General features: G+C 35.8%; 1 protein-coding gene across 1 annotated transcript in view; it reads left to right on the top strand.

The window, feature by feature from the left end:
- Positions 1 to 12,652, top strand: part of LOC134235333 (germinal-center associated nuclear protein-like) — a 35,379-nt gene extending 22,727 nt beyond the window's left edge. The window contains exons 26-29 of the mRNA XM_062717463.1: positions 1,465 to 1,663; positions 7,715 to 7,886; positions 11,282 to 11,384; positions 11,603 to 12,652. Of these exons, the coding sequence (XP_062573447.1) occupies positions 1,465 to 1,663; positions 7,715 to 7,886; positions 11,282 to 11,384; positions 11,603 to 12,210 (1,082 nt within the window). The 3' untranslated portion in view covers positions 12,211 to 12,652. The remainder of the gene's footprint in view (positions 1 to 1,464; positions 1,664 to 7,714; positions 7,887 to 11,281; positions 11,385 to 11,602) is intronic.
- Positions 12,653 to 20,943: the final 8,291 nt, after the last annotated feature.

Genomic DNA, 20,943 nt, shown 5'->3' with positions numbered 1-20,943 from the left:
AGAGAAATTATTTTACACTTAATTGAAAAAATATTCACCCTACTCCCCAATACTCCCTGTCTGTTTTATGATAGGAATTATAATTTTAGGCATCAAGTAAATTTTAGAACAATGTCTACACATGCATTCACCTAACACATATTATAAAAATGAAGATATATTAAAAGACTTTTAAAGAATTGATTTTTTAAAATATATTTTGACCAACATCACAAAATTTATATAACTGGCCCAAACTGGCGGATGATGAAATAAGCAATTAAATGTTCTACTTTCCTATTTGTAAGCATTATGTCTCCAGTGGTAAGGAGCCTATTAGAATAGCATAAAAAAAGAATGTACAAATTGTTATAATTGATTTATCAAAATTTTTTTTTTTATTTCCTTCTCCTTCGGGACTTTTTTATTCTTATGTTCATAACTAAACCTAAAGATAAAAAAAATGCTGGCCTTCTAATGAAGAGAGGGGCCTCTTTCAAAATCGATAAATTCAGGGCCACTGGGTCAGGGGTACCATGGGGGTACTTTGACTAAAAATAAATTAATGCTTTGAAATCTGCCCTTTGATAAGCAATGGTGCCTCTTTCAAAATTTGTGAATTTCATGGCTTTTGGATTAAAACACGAACCAAATACAATCGCTGGAAAGTTGTTACATGATACTCAGGTGACCTATAAGGCCCGTGGGCCTCTTGTCTTCTCAATGTCTTAGTAAGACTTTATACTAGAGAAGTTGTTAGCGGCTAGCCAAGACTAAGACAACAAGAGACCTCTTGGCCACATTGCTCACCTGAGCACTTTGATAAGAGAAAAGCAGAATTAGTTTAGTATTGAAAAGATGTAAAAGTAAGAGTTCCCGTCTCCCCCTTCCAGAGCAAAAAGGGAGGGGAATTTAAGCAAACTGCAATCTACATATATCAAGGATGTTTTATCTTCCTATATATTACCATGTTAAACTTTTGATCAAGGATGTTTTATCTTCCTATATATTACCATGTTAAACTTTTGATCATCCAATGTGGCCCTGCTGTAGCTCTGGAGGTCATGGTTTGAACTATTAGTAATTTGAATCTATATTACCAGAAAAATGCTCTTCCATAATGCATATGTATTTAATTTTGACTATATTTGGCTTTGCTGTAGTTTTAAAGTTAATTTGTAATGATAATCAAGATTATTTATGGCAAGATTTGCTGAAATTAATCCAAGGAATCTTGAGAAGACGTAAATATGAAAATTTCACAAATGAAAAAGAGAAGCTAGACATTTTTATTAATAATTAGAAGCTCACTTGAGCAATTGGACACAGGTGAGCAAAAAAAAAAGACATGTTTTAGACTAATTTTCTGAAGCTTTGTTTTGAAGATGTTGAGTCTGTTGTTGATAGAACATTTTCACACTTAACTTAGAGTCAGTGTTTTTTTTTTTTTTAGTCAAAAGAGATAAGAATTTCTTTTTTAATCAGGTTTACCTCCCCTGTATTGGAATACAGACAAACACATGACCTTGATCTCTGACCTTCTGGATGACCTTCAGATGCCGAGTTTTGAATACAGTATAGAAGAGGATGATGATTGGTCAACAGTCTGTCGTGATGTTTGGTTTTTTGTTCAGAGAATTACTGATGGATTTTCACCATCTCAGTGTGTAGACCTCATGTCTAAGTAAGTCTGTTACATGTAATTTAAAGTTATTGATCAGAAATTTTGGACACATTTAAGATTTATCAAATGTTACTGTTTTAAAAGTTTTAATCAATTTTTCAAGAAAGGATGATGCTGCCATAACATAATAAGGATATATCAAAGTACTGTTACACCGAAACTTTCTGTTTTTAAATAAAAAACGCCCAAAGTTTCCAACAAAGTTTATTTTGTATTCCCGTGTAACACTTTACACACAGGACCCGACTGAGTAACTAAATGAACACACAAATTCTACGCTAAATATTAAGAACTGCCCAACCTACAGACTGCCAATCACTGCTAAATTAACCCGTTAATTGTGAACACTATGAATTCTGCATTTTCTCATGGCCAGCACTTCGGACATTCAATCCCCCTGAGACTCGGGTGATAAAAGTCAGCAATGCTGATACAAGAGCTAAATTTCCCAGCCAAATCTTAATGAGCGGTCAAGACCTTATCACATAAACAGATCACTGCAGTCTGTAGCTTAGAGTAATTACTACAATTCAACAAGATTAAGATAATATAAATCAAGCATTAATTATACAAACAATTTCACACAAAATTTCACTTTAACACCTCCCTTCCAAAGATAAAAATTTAACTGTCAATAGTTGAATTTTTTTCCAAGTTCATAATTCTGTATATAGCAACATTAAATTTAACCAGTCACTAAATTCACTTTAGCCAGTCCAAATAAGTATTAAACAGTTAATAGCAATTAATCATCAATGGAATAATATAAATCCAAAATGAATTTCACTGTAAATCCAAACTGAATGCACTTGAATTTTATGAATATAAAATTTTCACAAAAATTGCCCATAATTCACAAACACATTTCACTTTTCAGATTCTTGATAATCCGTCTGCATTTGTGTTTTTGCTTCCTCTCTTATATCTAACTTCAAAGGTGTACGATTGTAGTGTGAGGGCCCAACGTAAAAGTCTCTGATTTTTATTCTTCAAGCGATGCAACCATGTTAGTGGATTGTGATCTGTTTCTACGTAAAACTTCCTCCCCTCTAGGTAATACGAAAACGATCCAATGGCCCAAACGATAGCTAATAATTCCTTCTCTATCGTTGAATAGTTCTTTTCCCTTGGAAGTAACTTCTTACTAAGGTAAGCAACTGGGTGATCACCATCTGGCATCTGTTGGCTCAGGACAGCCCCAATTGCGTTATTACTCGCATCTGTTTGTAGTACAAACGGTAAATTGAAATTCGGATTGACCAAAACAGGAGCTGTCATCAGGGCCTCCTTCAGTTTCTTGAATGACTGCACTTCCCTCTCCGTCCATTTTAATTCTGCGGGCTGACTTTTTCTCAGTAGATCAGTCAGTGGTACAGTTATGTCCGCATAATTTCCTATATACTGGCGATAGTATCCAGTTAGCCCCAAGAATGATCTTAATTCTTTCTTTGTCAAGGGAAGCGGAAAATCCTCCATGGCCTTCAATTTCCGAGGGTCTGGTCGAATTGATCCCCCTCCAACTATATGTCCCAAACAGATGATTTCTGTTGCTCCCAACTTACATTTTGATGGTCTGATGGTAAGATTGGCCTCATGAATACGCTGAAGCAGCTCTGTTACATGTTTGATATGGTCTTCCCACGTCTGACTGTAAACAATTATGTCATCAAAGTACGCAACAGTATTTTGAGTTCCATCTAAAATACGATCCATAAGTCTTATGAATGATGCTGGAGACGTCTTCATACCAAACGGCATCACTGTAAACTCGAAAAGGCCAAATGGGGTGATGAAGGCGGATTTCTCGCGCGTTTCCTTTGCCAGCGGAACTTGCCAGTAGCCTTTTGTTAGATCAAATCTACTCAAATATTTTGCGCTTCCAATTTTCTCAAATACTTCACTCATGCGTGGAATGGGATAAGGATCCGTGAGAGTTATTTCATTCAGTTTCCTATAATCAACACAAATTCTAATTGTCCCATCAGGCTTATTGACAAGGACAATTGGTGAGGCCCACGGACTTTTGGATGGTGTAATAAGTCCTTGTTCTAACATTTCATTCAAAGACTCCTTCACTTCCTGTTTCTTAGCTTCCGGTATCCTGTAAGGTCTCTGAGTAATTGGATTCTCAGACATTGTTTTGATTGTATGTGAGATAACATCACACTTTCCCGGCTTTGATGTGAAAATTCTTGAAAATTTCTGACAAACATCCCTTAAACTCTGTCTCTGCACTTGAGTCAGCCCATGTCCAAAGACAAGATCTGAAATGGTTTCTGTGGTGTCGTTAGGAAATTGCTGTTCAATTCCAATTTCATTTTCTGTTCCTGCCAGTAATGTAGCCCGGTTATAAGGACGAAGTAAATTGATATGGTAGGTAACAAGTCCACATCGTCCTCCAACATTGAGTTTATAGTTAACATCATTTACCTTGTTAACCACACGAAATGGTCCTTTCCACTGAGCGGACATCTTGCCAGGTTCGGTCGGGAGTAGAACGAGTACTTCATCACCAGGGCGCAAAGTCCTTTTGGATGCTGAGCGATCATACCAATCTTTGATCTTCGACTGCCTCATTTCCAAGTTGTTTTGCACGAGTTGTGTCACATCAGCCAGTTTGTTTCGGATGTTGACGACATGATCTATCTCTGATGTTTTTATTTCCTCCTCACCAGTCATGAAGCTCTTTAAAACACTAAGAGGACCACATACTGGCCATCCGTACAACAGGTCAAATGGTGAAAAACCAGTCTCCTCATGCGGGACTTCTCTGTACGCGAAAAGTACATAGGGAAGTAGTACATCCCAATCTTCGCCATTCTCCATACACAACTTTTTCAACATTGACTTTAACGTTCCATTAAATCTTTCAACTTTGCCATTTGCCTGCTGGTGATAAGGCGTTGTAGTTATTCCCTTGATTTTGATTTTCTCATATAAATCTTTCAGGAGCGCACTCGTGAAATTTGATCCTTGGTCAGTGAGAATAGTTTTAGGAATTCCAACTCGACTAAATAATGTAATGAGAGTGTCGGCTATTCGTTCAGCTTCACAACTTGGTAAAGCAAAAGCTTCTGGGTATCTCGTAGCTTCATCAATGACAGTCAGAATGTATTTGTTACCTTGAGTTGTCCTATTGAGTGGGCCAACGATGTCCATTGCGATCTTTGAAAACGGATCAGTTATGATAGGTGTGTTGACCATAGGAGCTCTTTCCGCACTTCTTTTTGCCACTTTTTGACAAGTGTCACATTCTGCGCAGTAGTCCGACACATCTTGGAACAATCCAGGCCAATAAAATGACGCAAGAATACGTTGTTTGGTCTTCTCAGTTCCTAAATGTCCAGCTATTGGCTGATCATGTGCCAGCTTCATCACTGCTTTTCTTAGCGATGCTGGAAGTACCACTTGTGTTCCCGACAGATTCTTTTTCTTGGAAGTCCATTTTCGTTTCAATATGTCATTCTCCCAGTAAAACGCTTTATGTTCTGTCTCAGTTTGTGATACATTTTTGAATGCTTTATCCCTACAATTTTTGAGTGTTGGGTCTTGTTTCTGAAGTTTCGATAGTTTATTTCCATTCACCACGCTCAACTTTTCCAATGAAATTTCCGGTAAATCAAGGTTCACTTCACCAGCCTCATCGTCAGTTACCATGACGTTTAAGTCCCTTCGTACGACATCACATTTATTCATGCGATTTTTGGCACTTAATTCATTTTGTTCTTGTTCTTTTGCTTTGGCTCTCGTAACCACAGCTGCAACTTTGTTCCTCTCCAGAACATCTATTCCCAATAAACCATCTGCAACCAGATCAGGTACTAAACCTACCTGAACATGTCCCTTAAACATTGGTGTTTCCAGGTTAACCACAGCTAACTTAGCCTCGAATGGCTGTCCAATAGCTGTAACCAAGGAAGTAGTTTGTCCATGTAGAACACATTTTGGATCAACAAGATCCTCCCGCAATAGCGTCATAGATGCTCCAGTGTCCTTGACCATTGACACTTCCACATCATCCACTTTCCCCGGAACATAATGTAAACCCCATAATGCTCCTTTCACGAAACACGACGCTAGATTACCTTTCTTTGGGCATTTGTTTGCATAATGTCCAAAGTTCCCACAGCTAAAACATTTCACTTTCCAAACTTTTCTGTTTTCCGGAGTTCCCCTGTTCCTGGCTCTTCTTCTCACCTAACACTTTAGGATTTTGAAGTTTTCTGTCCTCGGCCGATTTTGTCGGTAGAATGTAATCCTCAGCAGCTTCAACTAACTCACTACTTCCCTTATTCCGTCTAATCCACTGGGCTTGTTGAGGAGATAATGCCTTTAAGAAATACTCTTCTCGGAACTTTTGTACGTGATCTTTCTCATCAATGAAACGTCTCAAATACAGATCTATTCTCGACATTAATCCTCTGTAAGTTTCTCCTGGTCTACGTTTGATTTCCTCCAGGAACTGAAAGTAGTCTGCTGGGCGCTTGCCGAATCGATTCAAAAGAGCCTTATACAGATCTCTGTATCCCGAAGTCACTTGCTGCGACACTTCTCGAGCTTCTCCGGTTAAAAGTGACCTAAGCTGTAAAGCCTTTGAGTTCTCAGTCCAACCTGCATGCTCAGCTACCGCATCAAATTCAGAGAGATAGCACAAAATGTCATCCTTTTCCTGATTAAATGGTTGAAGTTTAATTTTTGGCATTCCTGTCGAATGTGCACCTGGTGTTGAATTGGCCTTCTCTAGCTGAACACGTAATTCCAAAATTTCTTTTTCATGTTCCAATTCAAGTGTTTTTAAACGTAATTCATGTTCCTGTTTTTGTTTAGAAAGTTGAAATTCCAATTCCAAGTCCTGTTTCCTAGGCATTTTAATTCCGCTTGTTAAATCCAAATATATGTATAAAATTTCAAACAATATTTCACATTTAATTAGGATCCTTTACCGCTGCCACCACTTAAAATGTTACACCGAAACTTTCTGTTTTTAAATAAAAACGCCCAAAGTTTCCAACAAAGTTTATTTTGTATTCCCGTGTAACACTTTACACACAGGACCCGACTGAGTAACTAAATGAACACACAAATTCTACGCTAAATATTAAGAACTGCCCAACCTACAGACTGCCAATCACTGCTAAATTAACCCGTTAATTGTGAACACTATGAATTCTGCATTTTCTCATGGCCAGCACTTCGGACATTCAATCCCCCTGAGACTCGGGTGATAAAAGTCAGCAATGCTGATACAAGAGCTAAATTTCCCAGCCAAATCTTAATGAGCGGTCAAGACCTTATCACATAAACAGATCACTGCAGTCTGTAGCTTAGAGCAATTACTACAATTCAACAAGATTAAGATAATATAAATCAAGCATTAATTATACAAACAATTTCACACAAAATTTCACTTTAACAAGTACTGAGACAGTACTGAAAGACGGGGTCAAAATAATCTTCATGCTAGATTTCACAAAATTAATGTGATTTTTTTTTTACGAGTTTTAATAACAACTTTATTTTTTCATTAACATACTAAAAACAAAACTATGAATAATATACATTCACATTTTTCATTTAATTTGATTTGAAGTAGAAATTTTAATAATTGCTCAGTCTGGAAACCTTTCTGAACTGCTCCGAATTTCATCAGGTACGAACTAATATTTCTCCGGAAGTAAACAATGGATGATGCTTACGCAGTCATAATAATAAGGATGCAGGATAGTACTTTGTCTACTAGTGTTATTTACAGTTAATATTTTCAGTTTTAAATTATCAAAATACTTTATTAGTTGAGTTAGACAAAGGTTCATATCAATTTCTTCAGTTTGATACAAAATGTTTATGTTTTGATCGAAACAATTTCTGCACTCTTTCGTATGCGTAGATTTAATTCATGTGTTATCACCACGGCTTCCATTTTCTATTTTTAGGCCTCTGAGAGTAAACTAAAAGACGGGGTCACATGACCCCGTCTAAAAATACAGTATTTTTAAAATTGCCCGCTGAAACCATACTTCATGTTCAAAATTTCATATTTTGTTCTCCTAGAATTAGAGTACTGCTGCGACAGACTCGTTTAGACTTCGAGGATACGTGTGACCTTCGTACAGGGGTCAGTCAGTGTAACCCAACCTACATCAACATGCCTTGGACGGATGTCATTATGGCCTGTGTTGAATTCAAGATCACTGTAGCTGACTTTACGGATCTAAATTTAGAGGTTTTTATTCATTAACTTTTTAGCTCACCTGAGCCGAAGGCTCAAGTGAGCTTTTCTGATCACATTTTGTCCGTCGTCCGTCTGTCTGTCCGTCTGTAAACTTTTCACATTTTCGACTTCTTCTCAAGAACCACTGGGCCAATTTTGACCAAACTTGGTACAAAGCATCCTTGGGTGAAGGGGAATTTAAATTGTTAAAATGAAGGGACATATCCCCTCGCAAGGGGAGATAATCAAGAAAAGAGAAAAATAGGGTTGGGTCATTAAAAAATCTTCTTCTCAAGAGCAACTGGGCCAGTAAATCTGAAACTTATGTGGAAGCATCCTGGTATAATGTAGATTCTAAATTGTTCAAATCATGACCCCCGGGGGAAGGGCGGGGCCACAATGGGGAATCAAAATTTTATATAGAAATATATAGGAAAAATCTTTGAAAATCTTCTTCTCAAAAACCACTGGGCCAGAAAAAGTGAAGCTTATGTGGAAGCATTCTGGGGTAGTGTAAATTCTAAATTGTAGGAATCATGACCCCCGGGGGAAGGGCGGGGCCATTATAGGGGAATCAAAGTTTTACATAGAAATATATAGGAAAAATCTTTGAAAATCTTCTTCTCAAGAACCACTGGGCCAGAAAAGCTGAAACTTATGTGGAAGCATCCTGGTGTAGTGTAGATTCTAAATTGTTCAAATCATGACCCCCGGGGGAAGGACGGGGCCACAATGGGGTATCAAAGTTTTATCACTAACATTATTCATACTAAATTAAGGCACAACTGTGTATTGAACCAAGACTTATTCAAACGTAATATCATTGATAATCCTTATTGCTCTTGTGGTAAACAGGAAGATGCTCATCATTTTTTCTTTGTTTGTAAAAAATACCTTAATGCTAGAAGTAATCTTTTTGACTATCTTTTTCGACTTGATATAGACATCATAAATGTACACCTACTGCTATGGGGCAACGAAAATCTTTCAATTGAAGTAAACATTGGCATTTTTGCCGCTGTTCATAAATTCATAAATGAATCTTGTAGATTTAGCTAGATGTATTATTGACTCTTATTTGTACAAGTTTTTTTTCTACTTTTTGCATGACAATTACTATGTGTTTATGTTAAGGAGAAGAACTAGTAAGTTGTTAGAACTTGTTTCTTATCCTTTTGCTTGTCAATAAAATATGTTCAAAACAAAACAAAGTTTTATATAGAAATATATAGGAAAAATCTTTGAAAATCTTCTTCTCAAGAACCACTGGGCCAGAAAAAGTGAAGCTTATGTGGAAGCATTCTGGGGTAGTGTAAATTCTAAATTGTAGGAATCATGACCCCCGGGGGAAGGGCGGGGCCATTATAGGGGAATCAAAGTTTTACATAGAAATATATAGGAAAAAACTTTGAAAATCTTCTTCTCAAGAACCACTGGGCCAGAAAAGCTGAAACTTATGTGGAAGCATCCTGGTGTAGTGTAGATTCTAAATTGTTCAAATCATGACCCCCGGGGGAAGGACGGGGCCACAATGGGGTATCAAAGTTTTATCACTAACATTATTCATACTAAATTAAGGCACAACTGTGTATTGAACCAAGACTTATTCAAACGTAATATCATTGATAATCCTTATTGCTCTTGTGGTAAACAGGAAGATGCTCATCATTTTTTCTTTGTTTGTAAAAAATACCTTAATGCTAGAAGTAATCTTTTTGACTATCTTTTTCGACTTGATATAGACATCATAAATGTACACCTACTGCTATGGGGCAACGAAAATCTTTCAATTGAAGTAAACATTGGCATTTTTGCCGCTGTTCATAAATTCATAAATGAATCTTGTAGATTTAGCTAGATGTATTATTGACTCTTATTTGTACAAGTTTTTTTTCTACTTTTTGCATGACAATTACTATGTGTTTATGTTAAGGAGAAGAACTAGTAAGTTGTTAGAACTTGTTTCTTATCCTTTTGCTTGTCAATAAAATATGTTCAAAACAAAACAAAGTTTTATATAGAAATATATAGGAAAAATCTTTGAAAATCTTCTTCTCAAGAACCACTGGGCCAGAAAAAGTGAAGCTTATGTGGAAGCATTCTGGGGTAGTGTAAATTCTAAATTGTAGGAATCATGACCCCCGGGGGAAGGGCGGGGCCATTATAGGGGAATCAAAGTTTTACATAGAAATATATAGGAAAAATCTTTGAAAATCTTCTTCTCAAGAACCACTGGGCCAGAAAAGCTGAAACTTATGTGGAAGCATCCTGGTGTAGTGTAGATTCTAAATTGTTCAAATCATGACCCCCGGGGGAAGGACGGGGCCACAATGGGGTATCAAAGTTTTATCACTAACATTATTCATACTAAATTAAGGCACAACTGTGTATTGAACCAAGACTTATTCAAACGTAATATCATTGATAATCCTTATTGCTCTTGTGGTAAACAGGAAGATGCTCATCATTTTTTCTTTGTTTGTAAAAAATACCTTAATGCTAGAAGTAATCTTTTTGACTATCTTTTTCGACTTGATATAGACATCATAAATGTACACCTACTGCTATGGGGCAACGAAAATCTTTCAATTGAAGTAAACATTGGCATTTTTGCCGCTGTTCATAAATTCATAAATGAATCTTGTAGATTTAGCTAGATGTATTATTGACTCTTATTTGTACAAGTTTTTTTTCTACTTTTTGCATGACAATTACTATGTGTTTATGTTAAGGAGAAGAACTAGTAAGTTGTTAGAACTTGTTTCTTATCCTTTTGCTTGTCAATAAAATATGTTCAAAACAAAACAAAGTTTTATATAGAAATATATAGGAAAAATCTTTGAAAATCTTCTTCTCAAGAACCACTGGGCCAGAAAAAGTGAAGCTTATGTGGAAGCATTCTGGGGTAGTGTAAATTCTAAATTGTAGGAATCATGACCCCAGGGGGAAGGGCGGGGCCATTATAGGGGAATCAAAGTTTTACATAGAAATATATAGGAAAAATCTTTGAAAATCTTCTTCTCAGGAACCACTGGGCCAAAAAAGCTGAAACATATGTGCCCATGAAAGGATCATGGGGTAGTGTAGATTTCAAAATGTCTAAATTTCGTCAGTGGGGTAGGGTGGGGATGCATTATGTATAACAAGGGGGAAATCTGGTAAAGAACAGAATGGTCAAAGCTTCTCAGGTGAGTGATGTGGCCCATGGGCCTCTTGTTTAATGTCCCACTGTCAGATAGAAAAACAATTTCTTGATTTAATTTGAAGTAACTATTTACATTGTCCAAGCCATGTATGTTGTTGAAGGAAAGATTTATGTAATATCACAAGGCTAAATAATAAATATAACAAGGCATCATTCTGTTTTTTCTCTCAAAATGTTATTGAATATGTTATTTATTTAACAGAGTGGCCTTGAGGAAATTTTGTTGGCTTACAGCAAGGATGCCCTGTTAGACTTTGTCCCTCCTGCTGAGTGGCGGTATCTAGAAAATGAAAAAGACAGACAAGGTCAGTGTATAAATTGTAATGTTGATACAATAAATAAAACTCATTGCATTGTGTTTGTGTTATATCCAGCAAGTAATAATAACCACCTACAACTGAAACCTTACTTTTAGTTTATCAGAAAATGAACAAGGGAAAACTTTAAATATGATAAATCAAAATAATGTGTATACTATAAATAAACATAAATTGTACAAAATACCTATTCTGAATTCTTCCAGGAAATGTTTCTCTCGAGAAAACATTGTACAGAGCAGCCACTAAAGAGTTAGCTCGCAGAAGTAGTCTCAGAAATCCTAAGACTGGCTCTTCCAGTGTACCAAAGAAGGAAAAATTTAACACTGTGAATCCCTTACCTAAAACAGTTCATGAGGCCAAGCAAACATCTGAACTTCTGTCAACAACTATTGAAGAAGAGAAACTGAAATCTCAAAAGTTTGACAAATACCTTGAGAGTTTAGTGAGTGGAACAGAGGTAGATCAAACTCTTTCTCCAGATGTTACAAACCTGCCCCAATGGAGCATGTATGATTCCAATGAAGAAGTTAGCATCACGGTGAAGAATTCTTTAAGGGACTCAATGTGTGACCCTGAGGTCAGTGTGAGGGACTCAGTCTGTGACCCAGAGGTCAATGTGTCTTTTAGGGACTCGGTAAACGACTCTGAGGTCAGTGTGTGGAGATATGGACGATACAGTCTGGACAAGACTCTAAATCAGCCCCGGATCTCAGAACAGTTTGACAAACTAGAGGAGGATTTAAAGAGTCAGAGGAGAGCCAGTGGTGTGTTTGAATTACAACTTGAGAGGTGGATCCAAGAGGGTGTATGACTGAAGGCATATACTATGAAATGTGGAAATAAGAGTGTGTATGATTGTAACAAATAAAATTACACAATTAGATAACAATATTTACAGTTGTGTGAAATCGATGTATTTTAAAGTGTACAATATAAAACAGTATATTGCTGTCTACTAGTGGTATATTCGGGTTCTAAAATTGAATTAGAGAATTTGAAATCATTGACAGGAATGCAAAGATAAAAAATATAAAGAGTGCCTTTAGCATTAAGAAACGTTGCTACTTGTGACTGACAGTTTGTGGGATCAGTGGGAATCAATCATCAGTAATCATGTAGTTAAAATTCTTATGTCGCTTGATTACTTAACAATTTGAATTTTTAATGTGATTTACATGTAAATGATATTTTGTAATTAAATGAGTTAATGATTTGTACGGTTGTCTTGAGTAGGTGGAGCAATTTTTAGCTCTACTGGTCAGAGACCAGAAGAGCTTATGCGATAGTAATGCGTCCGTCGTCCGTCCATCTGTCTGTCCGTCTGTCTAGCTGTCCGTCTGTCTGTCTGTCTGTAAACAATTTTTCAAAATGCTACTCCTCCTACAGTTTTGGTCTGATTTCAATATAACTTGGCCCACAAGTACACTACACTAAAATACATAATTCTGTGTATCGGTTTTTGATTTCGATGAACGGTGTTTACCACTTGCCGTTGTTACTAAAAATAGAAATTTCTGTGAAATTCTTTCAAAATGCTACTCCTCCTACAGTTTTGGTCTGATTTCAATATAACTTGGCCCACAAGTACACTACACTAAGATACATAATTCTGTGTATCGGTTTTTGATTTCCGTGAATGGTGTTGCCATTGTTACTAAAAATAGAAATTTCTGTGAAATGTTTTCAAAATGCTACTCCTTCTACAGTTTTGGTCTGATTTCGATATAACTTGGCACACAAGTAGACTACACTAAGATACATAATTCTGTATACCGGTTTTTGATTTCGATGAACAGTGTTGCCGTTGTTACTAAAAATGGAAATTTCTGTGAAATTCTTTCAAAATGCTACTCCTTCTACAGTTATGGTCTGATTTCAGTATAACTTGGCACACAAGTACACTACACTAAGATACATAATTCAGTGTATCGGTTTTTAGCTCACCTCAACAAAGTTGGGGGGAGCTTATGTGATACCCTCAGCGTCGGCGTCCCAGGTTAAGGTTAAGTTTTTTGGAGCAGTTTTCTTTTTAAGAACTTCTTTGTCCTATATTGATTAGACATGCATGGAAGTGGTTCTGGTGTGCTTCATTGTACCAGTCAAAGTTTCAGATGCTGCAATTTCAGCAAAGGAATGATCAGGTTAATGTTTTTGGAGCAGGTTAACATTTTTGGTGTAGGTTTCATTTCCAAGTAACTGTAAGCCTTATGTTGACCAAACTTGCATGGATGATACATCTAAGGATGCATACTACCGGGCTTGCTTCGGATGCTGAACCTGACCTACATTTTCCGGTTGAGTGAACAGGTTAAAGTTTTTGGTGTAGGTTTCATTTCCAAGGAACTATAAGCTCTATATTGACCAAACTTGCATGGATGATACATCTAAGGATGCATACTACTGGGCTTGCTTCGGGTGCTGAATCTGACCTACATTTTCCGGTTGAGTGAACAGGTTAAAGTTTTTGGTGCAGTTTTTGGTGTAGGTCTCATTTCCTAGTAACTATAAGCCTATGTTGACCAAACTTGCATGGATAATACATCGAAGGATGCATACTACTGGGCTTGCTTCGGATGCTGAATCTGACCTACATTTTCCGGTTGAGTGAACAGGTTAAAGTTTTTGGTGCAGGTTTCATTTCCAAGTAACTTTGAGTTCTTTAATGACCAAACTTGCATGGATGATACATATAAGGATGCATACTACCAGGCTTGCTTCGGATGCTGAATCTGACCTACTTTTTGTGGATGAGTGAAAATATTAGTTTTTGATGCATGTTTTATTTCCAATTAACTATGAGCCCTATAATGAGCAAACTTGCATGGACGATACATCTTAGGATGCACACTAATGAACTTGCTTCGGATGCTGAATTCAACATACATTTTTCAGATAATAGACCAGGTAAAAGTTATGGGTGCAAGTCTATTACCAAAAAACTATAAGGCTTATATAACATTGTATAAACCAAACTTGCACAAATGTTGCTCAAGAGATGAAAACTCTCAAATTTACTTCAGATGCTGGATTTTGATTACATTTTCATGAAGAAGAACTAGTTTAAATTTTTTATGTAGGTCTATTTCAAAGTATCAGATCAAAATTGCTTAAATATTTTCATTTTTGGAATGTACACTTTTTGTTGGTTAATTGAGTGAATTTGCCTTACTTAAAGACAACATTCGTTGAGGTGAGCTCTGTAATCTCTGATTACCTATGTTTGATTTCAATGAACGGTGTTGCCGTTGTTGCTAAAAAAAGAGAAATTTCTGTGAAATTCTTTCAAAATGCTGCTCCTCCTACAGTTTTGGTCTGATTTCAATATAACTTGGCACACAAGTAGACTACACTAAGATACATAATTCTGTGTATCGGTTTTTGATTTCGATGAAAGGTGTTGCCATTGTTACTAAAAATAGAAATTTCTGTGAAATTCTTTCAAAATGCTACTCCTCCTACAGTTTTGGTCTGATTTCAATATAACTTGGCACACAAGTAGACTACACTAAGATATATAATTCTGTATATCGGTTTTTGATTTCGATGAACGGTGTTGTCGTTGTTACTAAAAATAGAAAATTCTGTGAAATTCTTTCAAAATGCTACTCCTCCTACAGTTTTGGTTTTCTGTTTTGGTTTTCTTAAATTTCTGTTAAAAACTCTCAAAATTCTACTCCAAATACAGTTTAAGTCTGATTATAATATAATGTGGCATGCAAGCAGACTACACTAAGAACATAAAGAGACTTAATCAAGGAACATTATTCTTTTTATTGCTGTGGTAAAGTTTCAATTCCCAACTGCTTAAGAACTTCTCTCTTCCTTTGCTATAAGTACAAACCAGTAGAGCTTCAGTCTCCACAGAGACTTCTGGTTTGATTATAAAAATAAAAAAGAAATCCTTGATAGAAATCAAGTAAAAACAAAACTGTAGATTCCTAAATATATGCATAGAATTAATCAACGCTTAATTTTGCGAGAAGCACCTTTATTTTTATGGTGCTGAAATCTGTGTAACATATCTTGACCAAAATAGATACATTACATTGACACATTCATATTGTAAGGTACATTTGAAATAAATAAATAAACAATGGAGATGATTGTAATTTTTTTTAATTGTTGCGTAATCATACAGAGCAGAATGGGGTTGAAACACACACCCCCTCCCCAAGTTAGCGCTATAAATCAAATCATGAGTCCAAATCACGCTGGAGTTTACATACATTCACCTTTCTGAACAAATTTAATGAATGAAATTATCACACTGCTCAACGCGTTATCGGCTACTCGGTTGTTATCGGACACTCGGTTGATAACAATTTTTGACAGGTTAGTAAATTATTTTAAATAAACTCTGTTAAAATAGAAACAAAGAATATTCATTGTGCTTTTTGTGAACAGAAATGAATACAGATACAAAATAAAGCCTCGATACGCATTGGTATAGAGTTTGTTAGCCCTTGGAAGGCTTTAAAAGTCAAATTTGTTATATTTTGCAAGTTTTTCTCCGATTGGTATTGTTGTAAATAGCTTTTTTCTTCAAAATCCTTATATTATGTTCCCCAAACGAAGTTGGGGAACATATTGTTTTTACTCTGTTTCTTATTATTCTTATTATTATTATTATTAAGGTCTTCCGACTTCCTTCGGAAGACCTTATTGTTTTCCGTCGGTTTCCTATTATTATTATTATTCTTTTTTTCATTTCTAGGGCGATATCTCAGCTGTGACTGTACGGATTTCAAAGATTTTTACAGGAAAGATGCACCATGTTAATACCTCCAGACGTGTTTTTCATTTTTTCAAAATTTTCTTTCGTTTGCGATTTTTAGGGAAATTTGTATTTTTTAAATGGATTTTTGTACACAACTTTTCTCGAAAACGGCCAAAGATATGACATTGAAACTCATGGACATGAATGAGCATCACATGTAGATGTGCCGAACGTCCTCCATTTTTTGTCGTTTCTACTTCCGGTCGTAAACGGAAGTGAATTCAAAAAGTGTAATTTTTCAACTTTTTTGTTTTTCAATATTTTTCTTTCAGATTTACAGGGTTTATAGAGCGTCCTCAAAGATATCTATATATGTTTTCATTTTTTTCATGCGTACGTATATTGCAAAGATATGACCGAACCAAACTTTGTCTTACTGTCGGGGGTTCGAATCCCGCTCGGGGCGTTCCTCAAATTTTTTCTTTGTTTTTGTCTTTTTTTAGTTGCAAATTACTTTTCACACTTTTATAACAGGTGTGGAACATTTTGCCGATTTTTAAAAGCTATATTAGGAGATATTTTGTCAAATACCTTGAACAATCACGATCTGTGTGGAGAAACTACTGTAAATGAACGTAAACGAAAAAAAATACATTATGAAATCTATTTCATGGGATGACACAGCATAGGTTGCAAAAGAGAAGTCGGTCGGAAGACCTGCTTGTTGCCCCAGCAACAAGAACGCATCTAGTTATTATTATTCTTTTTTCTTCTTATTTCTTCTCCGGTACTTTTTTGTCCGGAAGTGTTCTCAGAAACTGTTCACCAAACTAAGTTAAAACCTTTTTAGGGTTAGTAGGCATGTTGTGTAGATGTGCCGAACGAAGGTCATTTTGCGGGCATTCGCATGCACGTGCGGGCGCGTGCAATGAATAAAATGACTGATATATTTAATATGGTTGTAACTTTTATATTTTTTGATAAAATGTTTTGAAACTCATTATATAAAGATATATAAGTTGTGTAGATAAGATGACATGGTCAAATTTGCATGAACTCACGCGCATGCACGTGCGCTTTGCTCTGATTGGCTGAAACAGAAATCTCAATATCTTTTTTGTTTTATGATGAAATGCTTTGAAATTTATAACATAGACATGCATTAGTATGTACTACAATATGATATATAAAATTTTTCATGAAATCACGCGCATGCACGTGCGCTGCAATCTGATTGGCTGAAACTTTAAATGAGTATAACTCCCTTGGTTTTCAACCAAACAGCATGTGATTTACAACATAGATAGACATAAAGGACTCCTACAGGATGGTATGGTCATCATTCACATGCATGCATGTGCGTGCACGTGCGCTTTGCTCTGATTGGCTGAAACAAAAATCTCAATATCTTTTCTGTTTTTTTACAAAATGCTTTGAAATTTAAAACATAAGCATACTTTAAGATGTCCTACAATATGATATATAACAATTGTCATGAAAATACGCGCATGCACGTGCGCTGCAATCTGATTGGCTTAAATTTTAAATGGCTATAACTCCCTTGTTTTTCAACCAAACAGGATGGGATTAAGAACATAGACAGACATAATGGACTCCTACAAGAAGGTATGGTCATCATGCACGTGCGTGCACGTGCAAATTAACAAAATAGTGTAGACAAGATGATATCGTCATTACGCTCATGCAATCACATGCGCACGCCTGCATTGCTTAAATTTGAAATATTTGGTATACTTTTGGGAAAACGTTGTTTACGTCTTAAATGTATAGATTTTGCCTTCTTTAATGAAACTTACAGGGAATATGGCACGAGAAGGGAGTTGGGGAGCGTTTGGGGAACATCTGTAACGGTTCCCGTTACAATTATTTACCTTGCGTTGATGATTGTCCACAAGAAGACTTCCACAGAATCCTGCGAATATGTAATTAAAGAGCAAAAAATGTCCAATTTTAACTTTTAGTATGTTATCGGAAATATGGTTGGATAATGCACTTTGTTATCGGATAACTCGGTTTTGGTTATCGGGAACAAAGGTTGTCATAGATTAGGGGAAAACGCAAAGAAACGACAGAAATCCGTATGAAACCTAAATATTTAAAGTGACTGGCACGAAATTCTGATTTTTGGCTATAATTTTCCTCTTTTAAGAATTTATAACTTTTAAAAAATGAGTGCATTTTTGGCATTTCTCACTGAATTCTGCATTATCTTGACCTGTTCGAAAATATGGTATAAGTTTTAAATTTCATTTCAAGGTACCGAGGTCGCCCGCGTGGCGCAGTGGTTCAAGTGCCTGCTCTAGATCCGCCAAGTAAGGAGTTGATCCTTACGTCGTGGGTTCGTATCCCACAGTGGGACGTCGCAGTAGGTGCTGGCACAAAAAAAATCCCTCACTGCTCAATGGCCCTAGGTGCTGAGTATATAAAAAATTTTGAAGCTCTCTGCCAGTAAGTGATGGCTTCTCCATATGACTGGAACATTCTCAAGAGGGCATTAAACAACATACAATCAAGGTGCTGAGCGCATGGCGAAGGGACTGTTGCTACCCATTTTTATCGAATGAGGTCAGTCACCGCCGAGAATCAAATTCATAACCTTTAGACCACGAATACATTTATAAGTTTGGTATATACATGTAAAGCAATTAAAGAATTTAAACTCAAGGGTGCATGGTTAGGTGAATTCCAAATAGGTGGTTAGACCAAAATATATGACATAGAATTCAAAATTGTGAGGATAATAGAGGTTGACTTTAAAAAATTACAAAAACATAAACAAGGATCTCTAAATAACCGGAGGTTGTTTAACGTACCAAGAAGGAATAAGAACCCCCTGATGAACGGTCATATCCCGCAGTGTGCTCAAATTCAATGTGTAGATAGAGCTAATGCTCGGATGGAGGGGGGGGGGGGGGTGTCTGACATAGTTTTTGCATTGCGATTGGATGTTTGCTAAAGCAAAAGATATCTGGCACCCCCCCCCCCCATTGTAATTTAAAACGCAAATAAGAAAAAGTTAAACATACGATGAACTGAAGTGTATCAATCAGCACCCCTTCCTCCTGAATACTAGTAGGTATTTTTAGCGTTTGGAAATTGAGTTATATATCTTTTTAAATTAAAGTGTTTCTAACATAATAAAATTCCAGTCGGCTCCCTTAGTTTTATGTATTATTTTTTTAAATATGTTTTCTGGACCATGCTTTTTTGTTAAAGGATAGTCTCTTTAATCTACTATATATCCAGATTACATTGTATAAGAAGGAAATTAAGAATTATTTTTCTTTAATGTTGACAGCTGTCTGATTGACACAAGATCACATTATCAAGTACTAGTATTTAAAAAGTCCTATAAACCGGGTGATTCTATTTTAAGCTCCTAAAAATATGTTAAGGTTCTTCTGCGGAGTCCTGACGCGTCGCAGTCACTTATTTTATATACGGGGCACCCCTACTTAAGCCACACCTGCTTTATGTGTAACTCTGACGTGATAATGAATTGCCATTACTGGACAAAAAAAAAAAATTAGTTCCCCGGTATGGCACGCCAAATTCACAAAAATGAGCAAATCATAGTTTCACAATCGATAAACTAGGTTTATTGGTTGTAAACTATAGTTTACGGACTGTAAACTATAGTTAACAACGTTAATCTATATTTCACATCTGTAAACTATAGTTAACGCGATAATCTATGTTTCACAACCGTAAACTATACTTAACACCGAAAACTATCATTTGCGATTGCAAAACATAGATTATCTGATAAATACAGTTTCACGATTTGTAAACTATAGTTTACAAACCGTTAACTATAGTTAACGATCTGATAAATATAGTTTCACGATTTATGAAACTATGATTAACAACCCTTAACTATAGTTTACGTTTGTAAACTATAGTTTACAAACGTGAATCTATGTTTATCAACAAAATCTATTGTTAACGCTTATTACAGACAGATAAACTTAGATTATCATTCGTAAACTATAGTTAACAACCGTTAAATATAGTTTTACTGATGAAAACTATACTTAACGAATCGTTAACTATAGTTTACGGTTTGTAAACTATAGTTTACAGCCGATAAACCTAGTTTATCAAATGTAAAACTAGGTTTATCTCATTTTTGTGAATTTGGCGTGCCATACCCCGGGGATCATGGGGTAATTGAACATTTTTTTAAATTCACGTATCTGGTATATGGGAAGTCTAAAGCAAAATTGTTATGATTACTCAGTAATTAGACATATTATATTTACGTCTGAAACCGCCTGAAGCGGTTACCAAGAGGTTATCTTGAATGGAAAACAAGAAAAATGATTGAACAGGTGAGTAGTTCTATTATAAATTTATAATTATTAATTTTATCTATATACATTCATATCAAAGCAAACTTTTACTTTTGCTATTTTCAAGGATTGGCAGATTATAATGGACTTTTTCCAATCCATTTATAAAGCTAAAGGAAACTTTTTAACCTGGGTTTCCGATAACATACACCCGTCAAAAACCGAAGTATCCGGCAACATCAACCGTGTTGCCGATAACATGTTTTCAACTAACGAGACATTTTAAACCCTTAATTTGGATTTTTCATCTCAGTTTGCTGATCTGAAGGTATCTGATTGTCCAAATAAATAGACCAGTTTGTTTGATAGAATAAACTAATTTTTAATTCTACAGAAGTAAAAATGTGATGACATATTCCGAAATTTTTGGTAAAATATCATCTGAAAGAGCTGTAGATCTTTTAAAAGAGAGTGATTTGGTTTGTGCTTTCTGCTGCTGAAAGTATAATCAATT

Source organism: Saccostrea cucullata, unplaced genomic scaffold, assembly GCF_032062105.1.
Source record: "Saccostrea cucullata isolate Sc308-1 unplaced genomic scaffold, CSIRO_AGI_Scuc_v1 ctg3513, whole genome shotgun sequence".
NCBI lineage: Eukaryota > Metazoa > Mollusca > Bivalvia > Ostreida > Ostreidae > Saccostrea > Saccostrea cuccullata.
This window is presented reverse-complemented; position numbering and strand designations above follow the sequence as displayed.